The sequence below is a fragment of the Cynoglossus semilaevis genome, chromosome 2 (genome assembly GCF_000523025.1).
Source record: "Cynoglossus semilaevis isolate Cse_v1.0 chromosome 2, Cse_v1.0, whole genome shotgun sequence".
Lineage (NCBI taxonomy): Eukaryota > Metazoa > Chordata > Actinopteri > Pleuronectiformes > Cynoglossidae > Cynoglossus > Cynoglossus semilaevis.
In genome coordinates, this window is record NC_024308.1 from 11,829,841 (window position 1) to 11,849,911 (window position 20,071).

The window sequence follows — 20,071 nt, forward strand, 5'->3', positions numbered from 1 at the left end:
AGGTCTCCATCCGTAAGAGCTGAAGTAATTATTGTCTGAAGATAAAAATGGAAAGCAGTGGTGGTTTTTAGAGGGAAAAATAAACCAGAGATAGAAATTACCTTAATATTATTTCTCTCTCTGGCCATTTCCAATAAGAGTGTTCCATCTGAGGCTTTGATAAAAGGATTATGCAGCCAGCTTTATGTGGCTGGACTCAAATCTGGATATGGAAGGAGGGCTGTTTGATTGAATAATTCTTGTTTCCTTTCTGCCAAGCTTGCACTCCTCTTTGGGAAAAGTAAAAAATCAGCATTATGGCAGATTTCTACATGTCCGTCTGTGGGAGTCACTGCAGCTCAGTCTGAACACCGACTCGACCGTCAGCTGCTCTGTTTGACCGCTAACATGAGGAAATGCTGAAGGAAAAAAATGAGGACTTTCACCAGACGAGAAATATACTTATAGAAAACAGGCTTAGTCATATAGAGTCACAGTGTATACATGAGAGAGAGAGATGTTTGTTTGGAAATATGTGTATATGTAGTAGTGATGTACACTGTGTATCTGGATACACTTGAAAAAAAAAATAAAAACATTTACAGGCTGATAATATTTACAAAAGTATATGTTTAAATATCACAAACCAAACAGCATTAAAATAGTAATAATAATAATAGTAAAGCTAATGTTAGAAAATGCTGCTCATTAGTTTTATGTTATGGTTTTACTAAAGTTTTTTTACTGACGCTGAATGTTTGATACAATTCTTAGTTCATCTTTGATGGAAAAGTCTGACTACAGCAAATTATCAGAAATAATGATGCATAAATATCTAGCGACATTTCAATGTTTTAGCACATCCTTTTGACAGGTGTAGTGGCCAATCACAGATCTCGTACTGTTACCTACAGTAAGTCAATTAGTTGTACATAAAACATGATTTCAACGACTTGGAAAAATTGAAAACTCCAAATTTGCAACAACTTAGTGCCGTCGATAGTTTATTTCAGTAAAACAGATGGAGATGAAACCTCACACACAACTACATGTATTTATTTTTTTTTTGTTTTTTGACAGGACTGAGTCTGAAGGGCTTCATAAATAACCGGACTCTGATTTATTTAAACAGCTGAAGTGACAGGACATAATGTGGCTGCTGTTGTCAGACGCCATCAGCCGTAGGTGCACGCTGCCGTTAAGCTGTCTGACCTCAGACTTCAGTTATCGTAACAGGGTTGTGACCTCACGACCTGCAGTCATTACTGCAGTCTCCTCCAATCAGCTGCACAACGCACAGATAAAACCTAGTGAGAGGGCTGGGAGGGGTGACAGGCTGCTGGAGGAGAGGGGGCATTTGATTTCTGTGTGTGTGTGTGTTATATTCATGTGTATGCGTCCATACTTGTGGGGACCGAGGGTATTTTGATGCCATTTGCCTCCTAAGGGGCTTAGTTTAGGATGAGTACTTCAGGGTTTAGGGTTAAGATAAGAATTTAGATGAAGTACAGGTTTGGAAATGGGATTAAAGAGGAGGATGGACTGGAGACAGAACTCCGGTTTAGGTCAAACGGTTTGGGACTGACAAGGTTAAAATTTCTACAGTACCATTCAGGACAAAATTGTTAGTCTAAGAAAAAGGTTATGTTAACACCACATGTGTTCATGTTATAGATCAGCGGTGTCAAACAGAATCATCAAGAGGCCGAAATTTAAAAACCAGTCTCAGGTGTGGGCCGAACAAGATCAACGTTTCTAGAACAACGATGAAAACAGACTGCAACCGTTTTTTTCCTGGCTAAAAAAGAAAAAGAAATTCAAAATATAAAAATCAAGCAGACTTAGAATATTGTTCCATAAAGATTTGGATTTGTCAAAATAAATATGTAGTTTCTGCCAACTGTATTACTACACGTGGGCCGCATAAAATGACACGATGAGTCATATTCGGCCCGCTGGCCTTGAGTTTGACACATTATAGATGTATTTGCGTTATAAGTTATGTTATAAACTCACAATATTCATTGAACTCAATATAAATACTACATTGATGTGTTTCATAGTGTTCTGAAAAACAAATTCAAGTAAACTGAGTTTTCTTATTGTATTTTATATTGAAAATACTATACAATTCAAAAGAATTTACTGCAGACAACAGAAAAACAAGACAACCCACGAAGTACAATTCAACCACCGGTGAGACAAAAACATCATTAATAACGTACGATAATTACAATATTATTTAAAAGACAAAACACATTTTACACTTTTAAACTTCTGATAATTTGTAAAAAAAAAATCCTCTTCTCTTTCCTTAAGATTTTAATTACTCTGTTCTGGACAGATTATCAGTGGGTTCCAGTTCTAACAAGTCTTTTCCTAACCATCCAGTCTGTGCCATCATACCTATGTTGAGTCAGAAACAGTGGATGCAGAGAAAACTTAATTTTCAAGCGTCCATGTCACTCGATGCATTCTGGTAGATTTAAGACCTTGTGTTCTTTGTCCATCCAATCAAATCCCTTTAATCACCAAAGTAACTGCAGGACAGCTAGAAAGTCTTGATACGCCAGTTTGATACCAACTCAAAATCTGATTGGTTAAAGTCATTGCCATTTATTTTAGCCCCCCATGCTAGCACTACTGATTCTGAAGGCCTTTGAACTGATTTCTTTCAACCTGCCAACACATGACGCTGATATATGATTGGCTAAAAAAAAAAGAAAACTTTGGCTGTATCAACAGGAAGCAGCACAACAAAAAAGATAAGAACAGAATACTCTGAATTATTTAATAAATATTAATGATAAATATATTGTAAAATGAGTGACTGAACCTGATACTGTTTAGACCAGCAGAGGAGACTGGTGGGCCTTGACTGTGACACAGTCAGTTTCAATTCATGGAGGACTGTGATACCATGTTGGGTTGCTATTTTAAAGCAACAAAATATAAGATATTTCGACTTCATATAAGTAAAGATTTAAACCTATATTTGATAGAAAAGTCTGACTACAGCAAATAATCACAAATTATGATGCATAACAACCTAGTGACATTTCAATGTTATAGCAAATCCTTTTGACAACAGTCACGGACAGTCACTGATGAGTCAGTGTCTGCAGACTGAGCAGAAAAATGCTAAAAGACAAATCAGGTGAAAAATCACGAAAAAACAAAAGAAAACACAGAATTGGTCGATTCACAAACTTTACATAAAATTTCATAGGAAACGGCTAAAGCACTGCATGTGCCCCAGGAGCCAAAGGTTGAACACCCCCAGTATAACTGCTTAATAACAACAAAACATTTTTAGCACAACCCTTTACAATGATGACAGATATTATATTAGTCATGAAATATTATGATGTTGTACCAAAAGAACGCAAAAAAAGAACTACTTTGTTGACACTCCCTAACTTCTAAGACAGGTGCACAGCTTGTACATGAAAACAATTATTTGAAATATTTGGAAAATTAAAATCAAAACACCAGAGTTGTACAGGGTCTGTGAAGTCACACAGTGTGTACCGTTTAAGCTACAAGTAAAGTTTTCTTCTTTTTCTAGAACAGGTCAAAGTGGAATCCCTGCTAATATTTATAACTGCTAAAACTTATTTTACTGACTATTAAAACAACAAAAACACCAAATTGTTTAGAAAAATCATTACGCAGCTAGCCAATGACTGTACAATTAAAAAGTGGTCATGTGATGTTCATGTGTCTAAACCTATAGGTACTGTATTTATTTAGCACATTCAAACGGGAAAGGGAAGACAAACCTGATGCTTTGTATAAATGTACAGAAGTCTGAAAGAGAGAAATATAACAAAATATTAAGATAGTCAGTCTAGGAGTAATAAATTAATAACTTTAAGACACTCCCTAAATAATTACATTTGGCTTCTGCCAATATACTATAAAGTCTAAAAGTTTAAATCATTATATGAGCATGTTTAGTGATGTTGGGGACAAGGTCTACAAGTGCAGGAAAAAATTAAAAATTAATAGAAATAAAAATCTGTATTTCACAGTTATTAATTAGCAAGCTATAGAAGAGAGCTATAAGTAGAGAAATGGCAGACATTTAAAGAATCTGATTTATTTTTCTTCCCGACAACAAGCTCAACGATGTGAAGAAATACTAAGACGTCATCTCCAGTTTTGTTACAAGTAAAAATTCTTTACAGAAAATAGTCAGCAATTCCTCCTTCTTTTTTATTTCTATTCTATTATCTGTTTTCTGATGGATGCAAAAATTGTCAGCGGTGCAACTGTAGCTCTGCACCTGTAGGCAGAAATGAGAAATTCCTATGAAGTCACAGCAGAAAATGATTGGTCAGGAAAATAATCCCCCGAGACGAGGTCACGCCACGGACCACCATAACTTGACTCCGGCAAAAATAGTTCAAAAGATCTATCAGAACATTGCCATGTATCAGTATATCAATATATAGTATCAGTGTACTATAACATAACATCAGATATCATATCAGTTTCAGGACATTTGGCTGCATCGCTGATTCTATTCAACAGAGAACACTCAAAAACACACAATTAACTTTGGGCTAAACATTCCACCAGAAAATAATAAAAAAAAAGTTCCAAACAGTTTTCTATGACTGCCGGCTCCTTCCTCCTCAGCACTACTCACTAAGAATTTTGCACTTTTTCTTTACAAAAACAGATTGGAATGCAGCCCTGCCAGGATCCAAACTTCATATCTGACCTCTTCATCTCTAGATTCTGCCTCTCTGTCCCTGAAGCACCTCGTTGTCATTCCTAATCACTCCTCACAATCAACAACTGCACAACTTTTTTTTTCTTCATTATTGTTTTATTCATCTTCCCCTTCTCTCTCTGTTTAGGCAGTTCCCAGAAGGCATTGCCTTTCAGAATCTACCTCTCCGGTGGCAAAACAAATAGCGGTGGAAAACAAAACAAAGTCCCCCTGAAATACCTTTTGTGGTGGCCCAGAGGAAGGCGCTGGACGGACAGATGAGCAGATAGGTTTCCTCTGTCCTCCTCTCTCAGGCTGCCTCCTCTCTCGGTGGCTGTGGAGACTGACTGCTCACAGCCCGCCTGGCATATCTAATTAGAAGCCAGGCTGTTGCCACTATCGGGCAGAGGATCTACCTCTCCAATCTCTCCTGACTCAATCTTCCCCATCTCTGATTTTCTTTTATATTTATGCTGGAATATTTAATTGTAGACAAAAGGTTACTCTGGGCTCTATTCATCGCACACAGGCAGAATAATCTCCTTTAAAAGGCTTGACATTTCAGGCTTTTCAAAGGGGGCTGAAAAAATTATATCCCCGCTTTTGTTAATCAATGAAGTAGAACTCCCCCGAACAAAAGAATTAAATTGCTTGGTTGGGTTAATAAAACACACAGAAATAGCTGCTTCCTGTGGGCTTTTGTGCCTGCTGCTGGCTCCCCACATATGCAGGCAGCACTGTAATTCCATATGATTTCAGGGGGAGACAAAAAAAAAAGAGAAAACTCTCATTTCTCCACACAGTTGGCTTTTTAAATCCAACTGAATGAATAGTCTGTAAGGCTGACTGATTGGGACCTCTTGCCTGAGCCGGGTTGTCTTGCTGCCCAGCTACAGCAGAGCGGGCGCTACCACCGTTTAAATATGACTTCCACTAAAGAGAGACAGTGGGTCCACTACAATTTACAATTTCTATACTGTCCATGCTCTGGAAAGAAAGAAAGAAGAAGAAAAAAACAACATTGTAATTATGCAAATGATAGGGGTAATAATTAGGGCCCTTCTGTTCTATTGTGTTAGCGGCTGCTGCTGAGCTACGGTCCAATGGTGAAGCAGCAGGACGTGTTGGGTTTAAATTGCTCCTCACAGATAGACTGCAGATGTTGGCCGTGAATTCTCTTCAACAGCCAGACACAGGTTCACTCTGTACTGAGACTCTGAAGTTCAGACGACCAGCTGGTTCATCTGTGTGTCCAGCACACTACACTACACTACAGGTGTTTCACCCTTAGCACACACCACACACACAGGTGTGCGTGCTCTCCACCATGCTGCATCTCACAACCTCCATCATGGTCAATTATCAGGAATAATAATGGTTCTTAAATGGTTTTTAAATGACCTATTTTTTGTACACTGTTATTAATTAATTAATATAATCATTTCTGATGTGGTTTCTTCAACCGTACAAATTCTCAGCCACAGTTGGTCTGCCAAAGAAATAGGTAGAAACAAGCTGACAATCATTCCAGTAGATTGCTGGGAACTTGAACCAGTTAACCGCACCCATATGTAATCAGCAACCACACACCCCTAGTCCAGCTGTGAGCAGGTCTAAGACAGGTGTGATAATTAAGAAGCCCTGAACTGTGTCCCATGCTGTTTCATTGTTTGTTTGTTTTTTAACATTAATTCTTGAATCAGTAACACAACAGTAACAGTAAACATCAACATTCATAGAAAAACATTAAATGACACTGGCTAAATATATTTTGGTCAGACAGACAACATTCTGACCCAAACCCCCAGTCATACGTTTTGAAATATCACTGTACCAGTATTTTTATTTTTAATATATTTCCCTCCGTGCAGAAACACATTAAATTAATAAATTGTAAGAACACATTTTTTAAAAATTGTTTGGTTTTTTTGTTTTGTTTTTACCAAAATACACTAAAACACGTCAATGCTCCGTTTGCAAACAAATTGTTACATGTTTGTTTGTAGCTTTGGCTAAATATTTAAACTTCTTACACACAATGGTTCACCTTTAAACGAAGGAGTAACAATTCCAACAACCAGTTAATAAAACACAGAGTTAATACGTACCAGTCACAGATGAATGTCACTACCACATGTTTGAAGCCGCATTTCCCCCAGGCATACAGGTAATGAAGGAGGGGGCGTGGAAATAGAAGAAATAGTGGATGACTAACACAACACAGAATATATAACAATATTTAGCCTAAACATTTAAATACATTTTCTTTGAGAACCAGCACATGTTTGGGGTTTATTATATTTAAGTCATCTATCCATCTATTTACTTCAACGTGTGCTTTTTTGTGAGGTTTTATAGACTAGGTTTTTGCGCTCCTTCACCACATTCGCGACTATAGACTAGGGTTTTGCGCTCCTTCACCACATTCGCGACAGTTATCTGCATTTTCCGGCATAAACACACGGACGGCAGAGCCACAAAAACATGAGGGGTCAAAAGTTGTGATACTGAAATTTGGCAGACACGGAACACACATAACACAGAAGCATGGTAAGTCTACGATTATTCGATAACTCAAAGGAATATTAAAGCTAATCTCATGTTTATATAACTGGCAGGGCTTTTGATAATGTTATTGCTATTTAGTGGAGCTAACGTTAGCATTCCTCTTAAAGTGCATGTTCCATTATGACGAGTTCAGAACACTGGAGTTCTTGTGTATCGTGTCGCGTTTAAAATAACCGGGTAAAGCACACGAGTAGTGTTTTTTTTTAATGAAATAATTGAATATTTTTTAAATACAGATTACTCTAGTATAATTATTGGATCACATTCTTACAGCATGTGATAATTTCCTTTACTTGTGTTTTCTTCTCATGTTTTCTATTGTCTTTTTTTCTACAGGCCAGTTCCATGGTGGCAGTGGGACTGGCTCTGGCAGCAGCCGGATTTGCAGGTAAAAACAGTAAATATATGTGTAAATACATATGTATTTTTCCACAAAAGAAAATCATAATACATAAGTGTTGCAGAAGCAGGGAAATCAGATGTTACAGAACGATTTCCTCTCTATTTAGAAAATACTTTTAGTTGTAGTATACTATGAAAAACGTCAATGTATTGTTTATTGCATGGTGTAACATGATGGACTCTTAAACAAACCCCATAAAACAGAAAGTGGGTCGGGAGTGGTCGAGCTACGGCTTTATCGATTGTTCCAAGCTGTTCACTGCCCTTGACCCCTGACTTTTTTGCACTATGCTCCATATTTTTAATTGTTTCACACCACAATTTTTTAAATCTAAAACAGTATCAAAAAGCTCCTAGAGGTTTCACAGGGATGGGAATGAGGTTTATAAAGATGGGTAAGTTACCACAATACTGACCAAATGCAGTTACAGCATCCAGAATACAGTAGAAGTGAAAATAATTTACAATCAAGGTTTGTAATTACTGTAGGTTCTGGTGGAGTTACTTTTAGTTATTAATGCTAATTGTTTCTGCTCAGGTCGTTATGCCATTCGGGCCATGAAGGAGGTGGAGCCTCAAGTGAAACAGGCTCTTCAGAGCTTCCCCAAGACAGTGAGAAAAAAAATCCAAATGCTGGAACTAATTTCTGTTGTTTTGAATACAATATATGTTAAGTCTGTTTCTTGTTTCTGTTGTTGAAGGCTTTTGGAGGAGGCTATTATAAAGGCGGCTTTGAACCAAAAATGACAAAGAGAGAAGCTGCTCTGATATTGGGTGTCAGGTATGTTAATACTGATTCTGTGATCCCAGTATTGATAGTTCACTCATCAGTACCAGTCTGGAATATAAAGGCTGAACCTGAGTTTCATCAGGTTTTAGCTAGAACCAAAAATTGTGCTTGTAACAGTTTCTAAACTCTGGACTTTGGTACAAAATGGCTGAACTGTTTACAAAGATGCACAAACTCAGTGTACATCAGACAGAAGTTTTGTCTCACCTCCTGAATGTTTTTTTTAATTACTGTACTATTGTTAACTGAGAAGCTGCTGTGTTCCAGTCCCACAGCAAACAAAAACAAGATCAGGGAAGCTCACAGAAAGCTGATGATCCTGAACCATCCAGACAGAGGTGAGTGATGTTCAGCGCTCCCTCTGGTTCACACCAAGGTTAAAGAGAAAGAGCTCCACAGGAAACAAGTCTGATTTTGTTTCATCAACCTTTCTCTCTTTCTATTTCTCTCTCTCTCAGGTGGATCTCCCTACATCGCAGCAAAGGTAAACGAGGCTAAGGACCTGATGGACGGCCAGACCAAGACATAGTTGATGGTTTCTCACAGCAGAACTAACCACTTTTGTAAATGTACTGTTCTCTAATTAAACCATGCTGTACAAATCAAACCTGTCATAGAAGTTTTTCTTTTTTTATAGTTTCACACCATACAGGCGTTATGTTAGCCTTTTATCACCTTTAGAAAATTATGTAGATTTGATTAGTCTCACAGTACCACCCTGCTCTTTAAGTTTTAAACTTAATTTGTATAAATGACGGTATTCTTTTCAGCAGTGATCAAGTTTTTTTCTGGTTCCCGTCACCCCAACAAAAATTACATTTCAAATATGTTGAACTAACACCAAGTAATATGATTTTATAATAAATCAACAGCATCAAATAGCAGAACATTCGAAAAGAGAAAATAAAAGTGCGGTTGTACCATCAATATTTTCCTTCTGTCGGTCACACCGCACCGTCATGGCTGCGTGCCCCAAAAGCACTACTCTAGTGAAAAGACCACATAGAGTTGAATCTACATGAAAGATCAAGTTTATTTAAGAACTACGTGCATACAAAACATATTGCACATCAACCAACCAGAATGATCCTTAAAAAAAACATACTGGATGTCACAACACTCAGTAGTCCAAATTACCTCCAATGTAACCCTTGTGTGATATGGTTTAGTGTAAAGAAAAAGAAGAGCTTTTGATTTTATTTTTTTTGTTGGTTTTGTCTTTCATTTTTCTTAAATACTGTACATCATTTTAAATAAATACCAAATAAACCTTTCTAAATGGAACAATCACGACAGGTTTCCAGCCAGTCAGTCTGTGAAAGAATCATGAGTATGACTTTGTTGTTACCTTGATGGAAACATCTCAGCACCAGGGGTGTGGGGCAGGGGGGTCATTCTGGTTCACTAAGAATTCTGAAACAGTGATTTTAAAAAAATTGTTTGTATTTCATACCCAATTTCTAAAACAATTTAATCAAACTGAGATGTTTCCAGGAGACCCAGCACTGACCAGCTACATCTCTGTCCAGCACTTCAACAGTCACAGGTCAGTCTTCAGACTCGACTACAATCAATTTTTTTTTACATAAACAAAAATAGGGTTACATTTCAGTGCAAAAGAAAACTTTTCTCTCATTTGTTCCTTTACTGGACACTATAGTAACATTTGTTTTATGACCCAAGTAGTTGCATATTCAAAAACAAACAAAACACAAAGCAGCTAATGTCAAACTCCTCAACAGATATATATATTTATATACTGTATTTATATATATAAAGGACACCTGGACACTTGAGCCCCACAGACATCAAGAATGGTCACACCTGATTTTGCTAAGAAATGCCTCTGAAATCCGTTCAGAGTCTTTCAGCGTTAGCCTGCGCATGCCTTCAGAGCGGCAGCGCGAGCAGACGGCCCACACAGTTCAACTGCCGCCAGTTAAAAGGCAACCAGGTAACACAGAAACGAGTGAGAGGATCTCAGACGGTGGGCAGAGCCGGGCAACAACATGTTGAAATCTACTCTCAAGGCACAACAGCTGATCACATGTATGTTAAACATACGTGTTTTTTGTTTTTGTGACAAACCTATCCGTGCTGGGCACTGCTCATGCAGAACACTGAAGTTACAAAAAGACTACTTCAGATGCACAAGAAGGTTGTGTGGAAGCATCGTTCAGAGTCCAACTGGTTAAAATCAGACTTTTTTTTTTAAACTCTAAAACCCGTTAAGATACTACTATGTTTACCAATACAAACAGTGCTGCTGCATTTATACCACAGTACGAAACCCCGTCTGAGTTTTACAACTTCTGTGGCCAACTTCAACTCCTACATGAAGAAAGGACTGAAAGCTTAACATTAAGATTACACGTATACAAGTCTGTCTGTGTTGGTGAGTATCTTTGGCAAGCTCGTACAGGAAGAACTGTTGTAGAAAATGTAACAAAGAGGAGACGTGAGCGTGTTGTGTAGTTTAGGTTCAGATCTCTAAAAACACAAGCAGTGAAACAGGTTTCAAATACTTGTAAAGTTAATTAAAAAAATGGACAGTGCTTGTTGATTCACATGGCTGCTCTGGAGACGGACATTCAGTGCAGCCCAAGAGAACCACATATTTGAAACAACATTTGCCCCAGTTTTAACTAGGCCACTCCGTTAACAACAGGCTGTGCACTAGAGTCCTCGTAGGACACTTTGGCAGGCCTCTTGGTGGAAGACCTTGGAGCTCCATCAGCATCATGGGCCTCGCTGTCAGCAGTGGAGTTGCTGGGACCATTGGTGGTGGACGGTACCGGCTGAGGGCTGTGCTCTGCGATGGCTTCAACCTGACCCTAAAGAGAAATGTGGCAAAATCAGGTTTGATGGTTTTTTTGGACAAAAATGGAAAGACTTGGTCGAATTGTATCGGACAAGACATTAAACAGTGTACTAACCATGTCCTTGTTTTTCTTGGGTTCCTTAGACGTCAGCTGTCTGCTCTGTGACTCAGCTCTGGATATATAGTCTGCCACTGTCACTAAACCAACAAGAAGTCCACATGTAAAAAAATTCAAAAAGGTAAATGATCTTTTAGAGTTGTCCCTTTGAAATAATATAGTCAACACTTCATTATGTCTCTGTTTGTAGCAGCAGTGTGCAAAATGTTTCAAACTCCACACAACTGTTTTCAGGTGTTAGAAACTTTCAAAGCTAGAGCAGAAAAAAACCTACTGGCAGTTTGAGAATAGTGTTTATCTCAATGTTGATGTGAATGTGGTACAATGGCAACAGTTTCTGCTGTCAATGACAACCAACAAAATGCAGGGTTAAGGGAGAGCAATGTGACAAACATCACACATCCACAAGTTTTAGGTTGTGTTAAAGCAACGGTTCCCGACCTTTTTTTGTCTTGTGACACCATTTTGACATTACAATTTTTTCTGTGTTTTTTGTGTTTAATTTTGTAGCCATAATTTAAAATATAAATATATATATTTTTACCAGTAATTATTTTTTATCCAACCACTAGAAATTCATAGACCCCTTGAATTCTGCAACCCCAAGGTTGAGAAACACTGCGTTATAGACTCCGAAAAAAAGCCCCAGCACTGTGTGACACTACAAGATGATGCCGGTATAAAAGGAAACTATTTTTGTCTTTCAATATGCAGTACATGTCATATTCCCCAGCCCTTTACAGGGTGTTAGTAATAAAGTTGTAGTCCTGCTTCATAACTGTCCATTAAATTATTGGTGGGGGGTAACTTGGTCAGAAAATGTGCAGTATTTACAGTGTAACATTCCCAAAATCCACGCCACAAACCATTGTCATTGTACAACCCATATGTAATCAGTTAGACCTTGTTGTTTAGTACGTAGACACAAAGCCCAAACTGAGCGCAGATTTTCAGCAGAGCCTGTCAGAGCAGTGGCCACACACAGGAAGTTGTCACGGTTTACCTGGCTGCCTCTCCTCAGGCAGGCGGACACGGCGACGCCGGCTGCGGTTACGACGCTGGGGTTTAGCTTCAGATTCATCTAGGGATGTTACATTATTACAAAGGCTTGAGTTACCTGAACTATTCCTAACACTAGACCGACGTCGGTCCGAACAACATGAAGAGCATGTCTTACATAATGCTGAAGGTTTATGAAAGTTTGTCACCTTTAAAACTTTGTTTTCTCTATTTTCAGTTGAAACCTTAGATTACAACTTCAGTTTTTATTTTTGTGGGTAACTTTCTCAGATGTATAAATCCTATCATAGAGCTTGATGTGATTTACATACCAACTCCATTTTCACTCATGGAGGCGTTATCAGATTCACTCATGCCGTCCATCAAGGTGGCGTCCTCATCTGTCCTGCGTCTCCGGGACCTTCTGCGACGGTTTGCAGCCAAGTTTGACTCGCTTGCGTCGGTGTCTGCAGTCTGATCCGTCTCTGTGTTGGCTTCCAAGGCATTGTAGGAGTTATTCTCATGGTTCTGAGGGCCTGCTGCAGAGTGGTGGTGGTAGTCTAAGACACAGACAGGTTATATTACAAACTATTCTTAAAAAAAATTTTAAAAAACTATGATCTGGATAAATAATTAACAGAAAATATCCCTTGTTTGTTAAATTGCGTCACCTATTTACATTTATCAACATTTTAGTTGTTCCACATCTGAGTGGAAAGCTGCTGAGTGGGTTTACTCACAGGATCACTATCATTAAGTGATTAAACTATGACTAAACTATTATACTTTACCTGAGCTGCTGCTGTATCCTCTTCCACCTCTTCCTCTTCCTCCTGGTCCTCCACGGCCTCGACCAGGTCCTGGTCGTCGACGCCCATCTCTCTGTGGCCGTGGGCCTCTCTCCCTGAATGTAAGTTAGTTCACTTGTACAGTTGGAATAAAAACGTAAAACAATATATTCTGCAATTTAAAGTGGACCACAACCACTGATTGTTTTTTGTTTTTTTACTGGTGGTGGTGATTTCCAATCAAAGCCATGTGTCACAGGTTACCTGTCCCGGTCCTCTCCAGCCAGGGACCAGTCACTGAGTTCATCTTTACGCTCTGAATCAGTTTCAGATGCATTGGAGTGCTCTGAGTTGGTGCCTGAAGTCAAATAATGGGAGGCAACAAAAAAGTCTGATGAGATAAAAGACACTAAATTCCTGAAACAGTTTTAGATATTTGTTTCTCTGTGACTTTAACAGCCCTTCAGTTTTAATTAATTGACTAGGTGATGCTAAGACCAATTAATCACAGTATCTGAAGGAGTTTTAGTGAGTCTAATGTTGGATGTATGCTCAGGCTGTGTACCATATCCAGGGTTGTAGTTGTGTCCTCTACGTCCACGCCCACGGCTGTTGTAAGAGCGACTGCTGTGCGGGGCGCTGCCACCACTCTCTGGGTTGTATCCTCCTCCTCCTCTCTCCCTGTCGGCTGGTCGGTATCCCTGGGTGATCTGACGCAGCTGTTCATCAATCTGCATGCGCTCCAGACGAAGCTGTTCGACCTCCTGTTGAGAGAAAAAAAAAACAAAATAAAGAGGTTGCACTTAAACAGACAGACAAAATGTTCATCAATAAACAATGACTAAAAATAGAAAAAAATCAATTCAAATTCTGAGAATTCAGCTTAGTAAGGTCAACACAGGATACACATGCAGCATGCATCAAGACTGTGTCGTCTGTTGCTCTTTTTGAATCGTGCCAGGCTGGTGCACCCTATATGTCCAACTATCTATCTCAACTCTTCCTTTAGCTGCTGCAAGAAGCTCCACCGTGTCCTACAAACAATGCAAAATACAAGCCGAGCGACTGCACATCACAGGACATGCAGACAGAGTGCAGGACACACAGCAAAGTAAACAGCAAACCATACCACTGACCCTGTACAACCATAGATAGAATGGATGTGAATATTAATGTGAATGATATTATTAATATTAACAATAATAATGTTAATGCAAGTCAAACGTCTCATTGCATTTTGTCTGGTAAATCAGTTCATATTACACAAAATCTTCATGTTTTCATAAAGAAGGTCTGACTCGTTTAATGGATAAAGATTCACATTCAGATAAAAAGAAGTTTGCTGAAACTAAAGTTGTGGCCTTATTTTTCCACAGAAGTGCATTTATCCAGTGTTATTCTTGAATCCTGAACATTCCCTATAGAACTTCAAAGCTTCATCTTTTATTTATACTCACTGACGATGAAATATGTTTTATAAACCATCATGGTTTGAACGGTTTGACGAGGCTGTTAACTGATAAACTAACAAACATGATGATGTTGCTGCTTTTCTAAAAAAAACAAAAAAACTTTTGTACTATATTGAATTTAAATATCATTCATTTTTCAAATCAGCAAACAATGAGGAGCAGATAATTCTGGTCCATAATCTACAATATTCTACACCAACATCAATGTAGCTACTGAAGAAACGTTCCTGTTGAAGTGAGCCAGCACCATTTCAAAGGGTGTTGTGCACACAACCACAGTTAATGAGAAACAATTCAAACATCACTTTTGATTTTATCGTAAAATCTGCGAAAAAGAAAGGCCCATCGTGTTTTTTTCTGCCAGTCAATACTCCTCCATGCACTCAATCATCAGTCAACCAAGACGATGTTTCCACAAAATAATACCATGTTGTGGTAAGACTGTTGTCTGTGATTGTGCCTTCCAGAGAAACCCTCCTATAAAGGAACAAGAAGTTAAAACTAGTCTCTCTGGCCTTAGATTTCATCATCTTTTCACATTACTGAGCTTGGGTTAGCACCGATATCACTGCCTGAAATGGTTAGTTTAAGCTGTGGCATTGAATTAAAGCAAAAGGTCGTAACCAGAACAGTAGACAAACATGCATCACAAACAAACACCCTTTAGCCCTTGTTAGGGAAAATAGATACAGTACTTACATTAAGGTAAGAGATATGGTACTCCAGCAGCACCTGGACGTTGCCAATGCTCTCCTTTGTGCCAACAAAGGTGAACGGGACCATTCCCTTTGTCAACAAAACAAAACAACACACACCTCTCATGTTAGTATTGGACTGACAAGTTATTTTCATAAATGACTGAATGTTTTATCAGTGTACGAGGTAAACAGGCGGCAGTAGCAGGCTTACTTCCTGTCGGGGCTGCTTGTTGTCATTGTCTCCTTCTATCCTGACCCTCACCACACCAGACTTGTCTACAATCTCCTGGATGACCTTTCCGTTCTTACCTATCACTTTTCCTGGAAACAAACAACAGGAATCAGAAGACAAGGGTATGATAAAAATGCAACACAGCAACGATGTAAACGCTGCTGTGTTTTCTCAGGAATTGATATTTTAAAAATGTTATTGTTAATATTCGTCGCAGGAAAAGTAAATATAGAACAGCAGTTTATTTTCTACAAAACTCAGGCCAAAGTCAGGCCTTCACAAACACACACAAAGAATTTAAGATATCCACCAAACTAAACAGAAGTTTTTCTTTTATTTTTACATCAAGCAGGAAATGTGTCTCTACATACCGACAAGGTTTCTTGGCACCTGGACAGAATCCTCTACAAACTCCAAAAAGCCCCTGGCCTTCTTTACTGCCTCTGCTGTCTACAAGACAATACAGAAAATGATGTATGCATTTAATTTTATTATTCCTTTTTAAACCCTTTTTGAACTGAACTTTATTGGTATTTTTTTCTGAAGTCTGTATTTATGAAACATATCTATGAAGATTCTCAGAGTTCTAAGAGTTCCCATAGACACGTGAACATAAAATTTATGAAACATTTTGTGCCTCCAGCCACAGTCAGACACACGATGCCTCACCTCCCCATAAATCCTGAAAGTGCCAGTCTCTTCATCCAGCTCAATAGCAGTGACACCTGAAACTTTCCGAGCTTGCTGGATGTTGCTGCCATGGCTGCCGATGGCCAGTCCCATCAGATCCAGCCTCACAGTGAACTCCTCCTGAAAAGACGACACCAGCTGCCTAGAACTCTAAAAATACAAAATCCAGATGTATGTTAGTATTTGAACATCATTTTAAAATATTCCAAAGTCACCATTGTAAAGTATTGGCTTTACAATGGTAACAGAGATAATGGGATAAAAACTCGGGACTTTCACTAATCACTCAGGGTGCTATAATACAACTGACCTCCAGGTGTTTTGTGGCTTCCTGGTTGCGTGACATCAACAGCAGCTTGGTCCTGAGGCTGCGCAGGTGCATGTCATTTAGTAAAGACACACGCTTCACTGTTGACTCATTGGTAGACTAAAAAAGCACATACACACACATAAATAAGACTGATTTATTCATATGCCTGAAGCTTCATTTTGATGGAAACCAACAGCTACTTTATAAACACACTACAAACAGTTACCACAATCACTAGTTGGCTGGTCTCAGGGCAGTATGTGATGCGACAGGCTCCCACAGCCTTTTTGAAGTCCTTGTGGGCGTTCTCACCCTGGCATCTATAATATGAGAGAAATGTAATACTTTAAGTTGAGGTGAAACTAACTCGATTAAAACTAACTCAAATTAAGCTGAACAATTTTAAGGCTCCAAACATATCTGTGATAAAATGTAATGACCAAAGACCCCATTGTTAGTGTAAAGATCCATACACTTCTTGTAGATCCTGAGGAATGGGGACGGTGCACTTGTGAAAGGAGTTCTTGGTGATGGATTTGTTTGTGTTGACTGGACGCAGGCGCTCAAAGGTCACAATCTCGTTGTAGGTGGCATCACAGGCAGCATATTCAATCACATAGAACTGGAGATAAAACAAATATATTAACATTAACTAATATGCATTTGTCTTGTTTATTCTCAATGTTAATGATGTTTTCCAGCCCAACATTTAAATGGGGTTTAGTAATAGATAGTTATGAGAAATTTTACTCACATCTCCCTTCATCATACGGACTGTAGCAAGCCACCATCCACAGGGCTCCTGTTCATTGGCTCTGGAGAAGATCTGTCAAACGGAAATAAAAACCTAAATAAAAACCAAACCTAGAAGGAAAACACCATAAAACAAATCATCTTCTCCTTACCTCCACCTCCTCGCCTTCTCCAATGTCCTTCTTGGCATCAGGGGGTGGTGGAAAACGGACATCACTGAAGGGCACCTGGCGTTCTGGCTGCCAACTACAATTGAAGCAGTGATTATTTAACAAGTTAGCAGTTACTTCAACAAGCTCCATAAAAGAAAAAAAAAGCTAAAAAACAAGTCATGGGAAACTCACTTGTTCTCAAAGGCAATGGTGAGAGAGTCATCGTGGATGTCTTTGACAAAGCCCTGCAGGGCAGAACAAAGAAGAATGTCATCAAAGATTACACAATGTGAAAAAAACCCTACAAAGCAATGTGGGTAACAGAGAGAACGCAAGATTCATGTTCTCTGTCAAATAACAATAAATAATTCCTTACAGCTATTTGAGTCATTTTAAAGCAGCATTAATTAAACTTAAATCAAATAAGAGGACCGACCAAAACCTTGACTAATACCATGAAAGCACTAGCGAGGCTCCACTGATATAATAAATCTGAAGAAGTCGTCTAGAAGCTCTGTCTCGCTTAAAGACATTTGTCATTTTCTTGGTAATTCAACACCGTGCTGTTAAAGTACACAGCATAGAGAAAGCCAGAGAGTCATTTTTTGACTGTCTTTTACACAAGAATACAAAGTAATTCATCAAATGTTTTTAAAAACAAATGCGATTTTAATATCTCTGATGTAGAGTTGAGACAAAATATGTATAAAATATGAGTTATATATAATATTTTGCCTATGGCCAGTTCATAAGAACAAAAAGTGTTATTGAATGTCTATCAAATTGTTGTCAATAAACATAAAAATTACAGTGAGTCTCAGGCATTTCACACGATAATAATAGAATAATAATAAAAGACAATGTAAGTCACAAACACATTATTTTCATTTTAACAACTTGACATTGAGACACTGCAATCTAAAAAAAACCCTTTTTAGATAGCAAGCTAGACCATTTCACCAATTTTTACTTTTTCCGAGTTTGTTTCTAAATTCTCACACTTAATAAACAAAAGTAAATTTGTTAATAAACTCACAATCTATTCCCTTTCGTTTTATTTGTTCAATGAAGACTCAATTGAACTAAACCACAGATTTCAGTTGTATTGTTGTTAGCAAATGTACCAAACTTCCGGAAATATATAGTTCTTAGTTACAGATTTACCCAAACAGGAAGAAATACAGATGCATTTTGAAAAAAAAGAAGTTGTGGGTATTAAAAAAAGTATGCATTGACAAAACCACAAAATTACAGTCACACGCCTCATAAGCCTCAGCCTGGGCAACTGGAAGGCAGGGCAGTGGACACAATGACTCATGTGGATTACATTTACGAAAAGAGGCATAGACGCAATCTGAGGCACTTAGGGGAGAAACAAATATAAAAAAGGTAGAATTACGATGGAAAAAGTGATGGAAGAGGTTGGAGGGAAACTGTGGTAGAAGATTCTTTAGACAGCAGGCTTTTAAAAATAGCATTTAAGTGTACTGTATCAGTCGCCCTGCCATGACATGCCAGCTGGTCAGGATTGACAGCGAACAGCTGGCTCACACACATATACATAGAAAAAATAGCTTGGGCATGATGAAGGTATCAAATAATAGACAGCGCCAGCAGAGTGCCACACCGTCATAAAAACACACACTGTCTCTGAAATTTCACATTTTTCAATGTGACAGTGGTGTGTTCAAATCCCGAGGAGTTTAAAACACCTTACAAGACAAATACACATTAAAAGGACCAAAGAAATCGCGAAACTGAAACTCACTTTATCTCCATCTTTTGACGTTACCTAGCAAGTTTAGCTCGAACAGCTCGGAAGTGACGACCAAAACATCAGAACATCAATAAACAACATCAATATATTTAGTTTTCAAAACCAGGCTTTTTAAATACAATTTCGACAACGCAACCTTTGTCTGTTTGTAAAAAACTCAACACAAAGTGAAACAAAACAGACTGCGCTCCGACGCTAATCTAGCTTAGCAGGCTAACTATGGCTAGCACGGGCTAAATGTGACAGTTAGAATGTGTAGGAAATATTCAGTGGACGGTGTTGTTTGCTGCGAGACTTAAATGAACACACCGTGTGGTGTCACAGGCTTCCCTGTCGGGCAGTGTGTTTACGAGCTACTATTTACCTTGTAATAAGCCCCGTTGGAGCCACGGACCTCCACCGCCAGTTCCTCCATATTGGAAACGCAAAGGATGATGGGACGACAGGTGGTCCTCGAGGCATCAGAGGACTGAGAGCAGGTGAGAAGAGATCAGAGGAGGTGAGGGGGAGGAACACTTTTAGTAACAGAGAGAGAAAAAGAAAGAAAGAAAGAAAGAAAGAAAGAAAGAAATATCCCGAGTTTTATTACCACACAGCAGAAAAAATAAATAACAACCATCATATATTTTAGTGATTTGTGTTTACCACATGATATAAGAAAAAGTGCAGCAAATAAAACTCTGAGTATTGTGATTACAACCCTTCTTTATTTTCCTTTAACCATATAATTGCTGATGTGTGTCTGATCCTGTGATAAATATTTCCATCTCAGTGTGACCCTGTCGTTCCAGAGCGATGATAT

General features: G+C 38.5%; 2 protein-coding genes and 1 long non-coding RNA gene across 9 annotated transcripts; 1 reads left to right on the top strand and 2 right to left on the bottom strand.

Annotated features, from left to right (window-relative positions):
- Positions 1–2,140: 2,140 nt before the first annotated feature.
- Positions 2,141–6,999, bottom strand: LOC112488461 (uncharacterized). Its single transcript, XR_003052541.1, has 3 exons — positions 6,808–6,999; positions 4,940–5,686; positions 2,141–4,267 (listed from the first exon to the last, which is right to left on the bottom strand). It is a non-coding gene; the product is annotated as an uncharacterized LOC112488461 (long non-coding RNA).
- A 99-nt stretch (positions 7,000–7,098) lies between these two features.
- On the top strand, positions 7,099–9,066 carry dnajc19 (DnaJ (Hsp40) homolog, subfamily C, member 19). Its single transcript, XM_017040131.2, has 6 exons — positions 7,099–7,249; positions 7,604–7,655; positions 8,208–8,281; positions 8,371–8,450; positions 8,727–8,797; positions 8,918–9,066. Exons 1-6 carry the CDS (start codon positions 7,247–7,249, stop codon positions 8,986–8,988), a joined length of 351 nt encoding a protein of 116 aa, XP_016895620.1. The 5' UTR covers positions 7,099–7,246; the 3' UTR covers positions 8,989–9,066.
- A 408-nt stretch (positions 9,067–9,474) lies between these two features.
- Positions 9,475–19,788, bottom strand: fxr1 (FMR1 autosomal homolog 1). 7 transcript variants are annotated; one of them, XM_008338264.3, is made up of 19 exons: positions 19,634–19,788; positions 17,685–17,737; positions 17,493–17,586; positions 17,342–17,413; positions 17,061–17,209; positions 16,814–16,907; positions 16,588–16,704; positions 16,257–16,427; positions 15,959–16,037; positions 15,567–15,676; positions 15,357–15,443; positions 15,084–15,134; positions 13,751–13,949; positions 13,450–13,543; positions 13,189–13,301; positions 12,730–12,957; positions 12,402–12,479; positions 11,396–11,478; positions 9,475–11,293 (listed from the first exon to the last, which is right to left on the bottom strand). In XM_008338264.3, the coding sequence occupies exons 1-19, from the start codon at positions 19,682–19,684 to the stop codon at positions 11,105–11,107; spliced, it is 2,112 nt and encodes a 703-aa protein (XP_008336486.1). In that variant the 5' UTR covers positions 19,685–19,788; the 3' UTR covers positions 9,475–11,104. The 7 variants fall into 7 exon arrangements, with proteins under 7 accessions (XP_008336486.1, XP_008336478.1, XP_016886755.1 ...); XM_008338256.3 differs by having other exon boundaries at positions 15,357–15,449; XM_017031266.2 differs by having other exon boundaries at positions 15,357–15,452.
- Between the last annotated feature and the right edge of the window lie 283 nt (positions 19,789–20,071).